We start from the raw sequence: 9,407 nt of genomic DNA, 5'->3' as shown, positions 1-9,407 counted from the left end.
GTGGCGTCACAAAACTAGTTAACCACAAACCACGTGACCCAACGCGGAAATGGAATGGCAAGGGGCGTGAGGAGAGAAGCTGCGGTGCTGAAAAACACGAGGAAATCCCTGCTTACAAGAGCAGGTGCGTATTAAACAACACACCCTATGTGTGTTTGTAAGCAGACTTCTATAGATAATAGTGTTTGTGTGTTAAGGTGAACTGCGTAGGTTAACTGCGTAGCCCTTTTTTTTTAGCCTCTACAGTATACAGTAAGTAAATGTGTTTCTTTCACGCTAGAGATTTTTACATTTATTTTTGTGCGTTGTAGTTGTGTGCAAACCTGCAGGATCTGTCATCGAGTAATTACAAGGTTAGTATTGCCTATAGAATCATTTGAATAATTAAAATTGGGCCTATTAGAAAAAAAAGTCAAAATGTTCATTACTTTTAACAATGTTGTAACTTTCCTCTTTTAATTACCAAACACAAAACTGTAGAGCAATTGTTTTTTTTTTTTTTCCTTCAACGTTTATCAACTGAAAATCGTTGGATTGATCCGTCCATCACTAGTAATTAAAAACAAAGTTAAAAAAAAAATCTTTGGGCGATAATAAATTCATTGCGCCCCATTAGACTAAACAGACATTGTGATTAATATTGCGTTTGTGGAATATGAATTAAACTGTAAAATCAACCTGGGGTGGCCATTTTGACACCGGATGTCAACTGAAAATTACAACAGTTATTTGAGGAATCAGGGAAGTCGGATTTATCCCACTCAGATCGTCTCAGTTTCGACCTCAAGGCTTTTGAGGCCAATGCATAGTTCAAAGATGGCTGGTAGCACTTAGTTATTTTTTTGTTTTTGTTTTGGTCCTCACAGCACAATTTAAAGTCCAGCAAACCTTTCTTCATCAAATACATCAAATTGAGGCATTTTATACATTAATGATTTCATGCAAATAGATGGTGCCATACTGATTCAATGCAAATCAATTTGAGTTACAAGAAAATATGTTGAATGTTTGATTTCATAATAAACAGATTAAGCTGTGTTGTTTTAAGTGCTGGGAAATTGTGTCTTAACATTCAGAGTGTCACGTGTGTCCATTGGGATCGCCATTGCTGAGTGACGGCTTGAACCCTGTCAGTGAAATCGGGGTCCTTTTTTTCAGTCCGCAACAAGGACTTCCAACTTCCAAGGAGCGTCTTGAGTGCACATTGCCTAGTCGGGGGTCAAAAAAGTTCAACATCCCCTTCTCGAGTACAGCCAACCAATAGCACCCAAAATGGCCACCCCCGAGATGAATAAAAATGAGGACATTTTGCTAATTAATTCATACTCTACAAATCAATATTCTACAAACACAATCAGAATGCCCTATTTAGACTATTAGGGTTGCATTGAACATATTGTAAAGACTTATTTTGGAGTTAAAGTAGAAGTGCAGACTTGTTAAAAGACTTCCATCCTGTGAAGTGTTTTGGTCATAAAAACAATTCAAACAAAAGTAAGCTAGCAATGATTTGGCTTCCATTTTGTCATGATTTATTTATACATTTTTTTACTCAAAATGTTTTTCTTAAAGATGTGTACACACTACATAAATGCAAGACTATCACAAAGTGCCATTCAATATCATCCTTGCACCCGTCCATTTGATTCTATAAGACCTCACAAAAGTCACAAACAAAATGATTTTTGCTTTGAGATTTCACTGGCACCATTTAACTGCATGGATTACCAGTCAACATAAAACACGTTGTGATGCAAGGATCACCAACATTTTTTAAATTGACAGCTACTTCTTTGTTGCTGAGTAATACAGTGGCCTACCAGTTTGACACATTTATGAAATTACGAATTTGCTCAAAGTATCTGACGTAATGTTATCGTTATAGGTTAATTAATCTGATATCCTTTTATGTGAAGACCCTGATCATGTCAATGATTTAATAGTGAGTTGGTGACCCCTTTTGTAATTTAGTCAGAACTGCTTGTTTCATATTTATGCAATATTAACCAATTTAAAGTGGTGCCAAAGATTATTTGTTATAAGCACATTATTTTTGGAACAGTTAAGTGATAATTTCTACAGTGGTGGTGAATGACTGATGATGACATAATGAGAGGCATTGCCAATGTAATAGCTGTGATGACGATATGAGATGTAGCCACCATGCTGCTAATCCTCTTACTGACTTGTTTTGCTCCGCCGGCAGCACATGTACGCTCCCGGCACACTAGCTTCTCATTCCACGACTTCATCTTTTCTTTTTTCATTTCTTTTTTCACAAACCCTCCTCCAGTGAGTTATCCGGGCGAGACGTAGCGGCAATGGCCAGGCTGTGATACGGAGTGTCCACGTCGCACCCGGGATCATGGCTGATTCTGCAGCCGCCGCTGTAAAGAAGAAGAGTGAGTGTTGATGGCATCGCCTGTCATTTGGTGACGATTTTCCTTCTCGAACCGCTCGGAATTGACGCCATGTCACGTCAGTGTGACAGCATTGTGGCAACACGGATTAAAACAGGTCCTTGATCATGTTTTTCCAAGTTTAGTATAGTTTCTCAATTGAAATTTATGAATGACAAATTTGCTGTAACCTTAGTTCAATCTCTTCACATGACCCATACTGGTCTTTTCCATCCATATGTCCAGTGTATTTTAATTTCAAAACATGCTGTTCTCTAACATAAGCTGAATGGCAAATTTGCATCGTTCACAGCAAGCATAGATGGATGGATGGATGGATGGATTGGTAATGGATGCTAAATGCTAGCTAAAAGCTAACAGCAGAATTCATTCTCCTTGCTTTAGGTTGTTTTTTGTCTTGTCATCTTTCAACACAGCATCACTGCCATTTTCATTAGCCTAACAAATATGATAGTCACGATACAATGGAAAACATCATAGGCTGCCTGACAGAAAGTAGCTTTGCTAATAAGTAGTTGATTTAAAAATAATCTAGAGATCATTTTAAAACATAAGATACTTGTTAATTTAGCGTAAACATGGCAGTAATGCCTGTTTGGAAATAGCTTCAAATTCTGTGGGTATTCCATTTTCATTCATTAAATAAATCATGAGTTGGAAAATTATACCTCAGTCATCAGCATTATGATTAAGTATTAATGGAGTATTTGGTAATCATTTCTTAATCAAAACTAGGCTCCTTTCTACTTTTAGATAACAGCTTTGCACATTTTGCCACATATATCCCCCCCACACACACACATGCCCCTGGTTTAGGACAACAGACAACTTTTTGACTGTTGTTTGTGGTATTTTTAGCTAGAATTTGTTTCTGTAAAACATTATTGCATTGGTATTGAATAAAATATAATCTTGCTAGCTCTGGTGTCTGCTGTTAAGAGAACCCCTGGATTAGGGGCAGATGTCGAGAGAGATTCATTTGAAATAAACCAGTTCCGTAGGCCGTGTGTGCGCGTGCGTGCGTGCGTGTGTGTGTGTGTGTGTGTGTGTGTGTGTGTGTGTGTGAGATAGGGGGTGGGGCTCCTTTTGCGTGGGATTAGCTGCGACAGATCATTGCTGTTTTTAAATATATATATGTGTGTGTGTGTTTCATATTTTATTGAATCACTATTGAGCAGCCAAAATAAATATTAAGCCGTTGCTTATTGACTGTTCACTGTTTACACATTTGCCATGGTCCATGATGCTATCTTTGTTAGCCCCTCGATAGCATTTTTTATGATGTGTTAGCAATAATATAGCAGACTTTTAAAAGACACTTGTGTTTGTTAGAATACGCAATGTCTTTCCTTTTATTGTAAACGTTTTAAATTTCCCTCTCCTTGCTTTTCCGAGGTTCTGCCAAGATGGGTGGCGTTCGCTTCTCTGAGAACCCCCCAGCGACCAGCGCCCCGTCTCATGTCCACTTCGACGACAAACTGCACGACTCGGTCGTCATGGTCACGCCGCAGGACGATGGCAGCTTTCTGGTGAAGGTGACACTAACTTTGCCGCAGCATCTGTCGGGACAGTTTGCACGACGGGGAAGATTAAAGTTGTCGTTAATCTCCCGTGTCGGATAGGAAAGCTCAGGACAATCATTTCATCAGCGCACAAGTTTTCTGTTATGTTTGAAATGGGGACGCCCCTTTCATTTGATTTTCCTCCCTTTTCGGTCCAGTTGGGCTTTCTGAAGGCGCAGCATCGCTACGAAATCGCCTTCACCCTGCCCGAGGTCCCGGCTCTGGGGAAAGGCGTGTGTCTGGCACCAGTGCCGAGCCCCCACCTTCGAGTCATCGATGTTTCGCCTGCCCCTGAAGGTGAGAACAAAACGCTCCGTTGACACAGAATCTATTTCGTTTTTTTACCGATTCTTGGTTAGTCCACGTTGACCTGAAAACGATTTATTTTGAACGTCAGGCAGGGCATATGTATTTCATCGTTTTTGTGTAGACACACACATTTTCCAAGATGTTTGTGTGTTGAATAGAAGGTATGAAAGAGAGGGACCAGCTCTGCTTCTTGATTATAATGGTTTTGTATTTGTAATTATAGGAAAGGTTATGGTGAAACACAGCAGAAGCAAAGTGAGGCCAGCTTCAAACTAAACCTTACTTACCAAACAATATATGGACACAAATACCTTATTACACATTTGTTTTGAAATTGTTCCTGGCATCGTGTTGCGATGCAACGGCATCACTCGTCTCTGTGCTGCAACTTTTGCTCCCAACTCAATGTTTTTTTCTGAAATCACTTTCGGTTGCCAATTCAAGGCGTTAACAAGCGACTTCATTACACAGACGTTGTTATTGTTTACTGGAGGCCTAGGCTCCATTATAGCGGCGTCCAGCATAAATTAGCTTCTAGGTAGCAGCGCCCGACTGCTCCATATAGGCTGGCGGGATAAATGTAAATGACTGCACACTTTGATGTTGACAGTTCCTACTACTGACTTTTTAACAAGCCAGGCTGAGTCAAATGCACTGTTCCAGCCAGCAAATTCCTCTCATAGACCAAAATTTAGGGCAAGTAAGGAGGAGGAGCAGGAGGAAGAGGAAGACGAGTAGGAGGAGAAAATAAAAAGTACTGTGCTACTAAGCAAAGTTTCTATAAAGTAAAAAAAAAAAAGTTGATTATTAATCCTCCTGTTTTATTGCCTTGCAAGAAACAGCAAAGCTGTCCCCGGGTCACTTTGACATTGCGCATTTTTAGTCACCAAAATGTGTCTGATCTCGAGCCAATATTTAGTTTTAAACCGGTCTTATGTTCATTTTTCAGGAACAACAATAATGTCTCAGGGTACATTTGACCCGGAGCCGTGTGTAATTATCATACGGTAGTATCAAAACTTTGCTTTTTGTTTGGAAACTCATTCACAAAGTAACAATGCAATAATTATAACCATGTGTTATTCCTCTGTAATGCCTCTGCAGTGGAGGGCAGTCGTCTGAGACATATGCAGGTTACAAGTAGGAAGACTCTGCTGTGTACAGGGTGAACATGAAGGGTGCCGGGATGGTTCCCTGAGGTGCCCCAGTGCTACAGGGAACCGTGTCAGAATTGCAGTCCTGCATCCTCCATTCTGTGATTAGTTGGTGAATTGTGAATAGGAGAGGTAATGGTTTGTGTGTGTGTGTGTGTGTGTGTCCCAGGAGGTCTGAAGGTGACTTGCGAGTACATGGCTCAGCAGGAGGGGGTGCTGTGTGAGCAGCTGCAGCTGCTAAGCGAGGCCAATGACGACGTGTGTGTCACAGTCAAAGTTCACGCCAGAGTCATGGGTACGAGTCTGAGCTCACCTCTCCAGCTACCATCTTTCACCATTCATAAACTACAACAGGCCCATAATACAATAATAATATTAAATTGAAAATATCTGGTAGCACAACCACTTTTCATATCATTATTTATATATATATATATATATATATATGTCAATTTTAACTTTTTAGGTATTTTTCAAAAGTCTTAGATATTCAAACCTAGGTACTTTATTTATTTATATTTATTTATTAATTCATTGAGACCTTTTTTACCTTAAAATTGGAAAAAGAAACACTGAAAATTAGTACCTGGCATTTATTGTCTGGACTGTAAAGACGTTCAAATACATTTTTGGTATTGAATGAGTTAAATAGTTAGTCACTATTGTAAACGTGTGGTAAACAACCTAACAACATTGTGCTCCTTGGGCAGAATCTGGATTTTATGAGTTTATTTTCAAAACAATCATTTAAAAAAATCTAAATTAAAAAAATATATATACTTGAAGTAATTGTCAAGTGCAATATTACTGAGTGATAAAGTAAACAACAAATGTTTGACCTTGTCTTAGACGTACAGCAGTCATTTATCATTTTAAAAAATATAATTATAGTTGTTTACGTAAACATAAGACATAGTTGTTGTTGTTTTTTTTTAAACTTTTCGTACAGAAATAATAAATATAGCAAAACTGGATCCCTATTTCACGCTGTATAACCATCACATACTCCTTGCTTCTTGCCATGCTACTTATGCAGACCGCCATCACGGCACGCCGATGCTGCTGGAGGGAGTTCGCTGTATCGGCGTGGAGCTGGAGTATGATTCAGAGCAGAGCGACTGGCAGGGGTTCGACTGAATCTCCTTGCACTGGCACACACGTCAAAAGTGACCAGCTTCATCTTGCCTTTGTCCAACTTGCCCTTGCGTTTGCACCATTTGGCCACATGGGGGCAGCAGTGGCCCATCAGCTTGGAATAATTTGAGGGATGCGCTAATGTGATTTTCACCCACTTTTTACTGTTTTTTCTCTTTTTTTCCCCTTTGGGGAATTTATTGTAAAACACTGTTAATCAAGCTCTATAGTTTAAAGGAGATGTATTACGCCTTTTTTTTTTTTACATTTTTAAAAAAGTTCTCAGGATCCTAGCCTGCTGAACTGTCATCAGATAGCTCGATAATAGCTTTGGTTGTTTGACTAGTGTCAAAAAGGCTGAATTCTTGTTTATGTGGGCACCCAGGAGGCCCAGTATATCTCCTTTAAAATTGCGAAAGCACACACTGTTCTAGGAGGACTACGTGCAGCTACTTCCATGTTTGTATCCATCAAGTGCCTTTCTCTTTCCTGTTTTGTCTTCATGCCTGCCAGTCACACTGTCCAGACGAGTAGTGGGAGAACTAACCCTAGGGGGCCGTTATCATCGTCAAATCCTCAAAATTCCTCTTTGTTGTGTTGCTGTGTTCAGCCTTAAACGAAGAGTTCTTTTATGACTCTCAAACTCATATTTTGCGGTTGTAATTTCTACTGTTTCCAATAAATACAACGGTTTCCACGTGACTTGGTGCAGTTCTTCGGATGCACGCTAGGTGACAGTGTAGGCCGCTGAAAGTATTTCCTCTCATAACTGGAGCCCATTGATGTGCCACAAAATAATTACTTGTGATGGTTTTGGTGGCTGCATAATGCTCCAATAACGGATTGTTATTTTTAATAATTATATCAATTACAGATGATTTTCTTTTATCCCACTAGCAGACAGAAATTTAACAAAAATGTTTCTTGTGTCCTAAAAACGACAAAACAAATGAAAAGTGTATTTAAACATTCTCGTTCAACTGTAAGAGTAAATGTTTATGATGAAGATTATTATTATTTATTCCCGCAAAAATGTAAATAGGAGCTCAGCTAGGATAATATTAATTGTAGGTAGTATTTTTAGTGAACCATTGCAGGAACAGTAAAACGTGTTTTTTCCCCTTTTTTTCTTTGTCGTTTAGCACCGAAAAGCTGATTTAAAGACGTTGCGAATACTGGATTCAAATGAGTATTATCAAACGTGCAAAATTCCAACTTGCGTATGTGTGAAAGCGGATATACTGTTAATTTTGTTTGAATACGTCACATAATAACTATAATTCTTATTATGAAATATACTAATTGTACAAATACTAGCAATTGGTTAAATTAAGTTTTTATAATACGATTAGTAAACAGTTTAAAATTGCCGTGTGATTGCTCGTCATTTCGTATTCATGACAATAAATTTTAATTGCATTTTCCTTAGCGTGCATTGACACGCGAACTTGCCCAACAACAAAATTCTCAAAAGCACTGTTTATTAAAAAGTGGAGGCCAAAATGGTGAGTAAGTTTTTATTTTCAGCAGTTGATGCATAATAATTTGGCAACATGGGGGCCTGCAAACCATCGACAAAGAAACAATTTATGGCACGAAAACAGTGACGCATCGTGAATACACACACACTCACGCAGACACACACACTGGCCAAAATACATGAAAACGCGCTGCATCTTCAGAAAAGTCAAACGTGGTGAAAACAGCGAATTGGCGTGTACGTGCATGTGTGTTTGTGTGTGTATGTGCGGCAATCAGCCTCCTCTTGTCTCCGCTGAGTGCCGCGTGTGATTGACAGCTCCTATTGATGACGGGTGAGATTAGGCCTGGCGAAAGGCGCAACTAACTGCCGCAGTGTTCCGTAATTACGACCTTGGAAGAGAAAAGGAACACACACGCGCGCGGCAAAACTATAATTATATAATCCCGCATAAAAAAAATAAGGCTTGTTTGCTGGAAAGTGTCACAACAGCGCGCCGCAGGTGCACCATCAACACAACGCATCACAAAAATAACAAGCCCAATAGTGACTGCAATCACTACAATCTTTCAAACGGGATCCTTTTTTTTTGTTCTTCTTTCAGATGTTTTGGGATTTTGTGATTTGAAACTGCATTTTGGAGCCCGGAATTAAATGCCATGTTCCACTTTGTGTGTAATGTTTATTAATATATATATATATATATATATATATATATATATATATATATATATATATACACACACACACACACACAGGGTGATATATATCATTCATCATTCAATATTCAGTATTGATTCTAGATGGCACTTCTAAAAGGTTAAAAAAAAAAAAAACGTAGCTAGGACAGTGTAGAAAACCAAAAAACCGGAAAATACTTTGCAATATATTATTTGGACAGTTTGGAATTTTACCAGAGTTAAAATGTTCTTCCAACATATTCACATACACAAATATGTAGTGATGTAAAATATGAAAATACAAAATTATACAATATGAATTTATATTAAATTAGCTACAGGACTTCTATACAGACACTACAGGTATTTAGAGAGAATTTCTCATTCAATAGCAGTGTCAGTGTTTCCAAGCTTTTGACTAGTAAGATAAAGTAAGATTACTGTCATAAATCGTAATATTGTTGTGAAGTGAAATCACAAACATTTCATTAAATATGACATTTTATTTAGGAAGCAATGTATAAACTCATAAGGCGTATTTATCAAAAAATATATATATATTACCTTTACATTCCATTCAATATCAAAACTATGATTTTATCCTACATCACTTAGTTTTATTTAATTATGGGCCTCTATTCAATAAAGTTATCACTTGAAATTATTTA

General features: G+C 38.3%; 1 protein-coding gene across 3 annotated transcripts; it reads left to right on the top strand.

Moving 5' to 3' along the window:
• The first annotated feature begins 37 nt into the window (after positions 1 to 37).
• On the top strand, positions 38 to 7,281 carry adisspb (adipose secreted signaling protein b). 3 transcript variants are annotated; one of them, XM_088415617.1, is made up of 7 exons: positions 38 to 124; positions 312 to 353; positions 2,294 to 2,402; positions 3,816 to 3,955; positions 4,141 to 4,279; positions 5,615 to 5,740; positions 6,482 to 7,281. In XM_088415617.1, exons 3-7 carry the CDS (start codon positions 2,366 to 2,368, stop codon positions 6,580 to 6,582), a joined length of 543 nt encoding a protein of 180 aa, XP_088271743.1. In that variant the 5' UTR covers positions 38 to 124; positions 312 to 353; positions 2,294 to 2,365; the 3' UTR covers positions 6,583 to 7,281. The 3 variants fall into 3 exon arrangements, with proteins under 3 accessions (XP_088271743.1, XP_088271883.1, XP_088271815.1); XM_088415757.1 differs by lacking the exon at positions 312 to 353 and having other exon boundaries at positions 40 to 124; XM_088415689.1 differs by lacking the exon at positions 38 to 124 and having other exon boundaries at positions 141 to 353.
• The last annotated feature ends 2,126 nt before the right edge of the window (positions 7,282 to 9,407 follow it).

Source organism: Hippichthys cyanospilos, chromosome 1, assembly GCF_059441005.1.
Source record: "Hippichthys cyanospilos isolate Australia breed blue-spotted pipefish chromosome 1, RoL_Hcya_1.0, whole genome shotgun sequence".
NCBI classification, from domain to species: Eukaryota; Metazoa; Chordata; class Actinopteri; order Syngnathiformes; family Syngnathidae; genus Hippichthys; species Hippichthys cyanospilos.
Note: the sequence above shows the minus strand (reverse complement) of the source record. Positions and strands in the feature narration are given on the sequence as shown.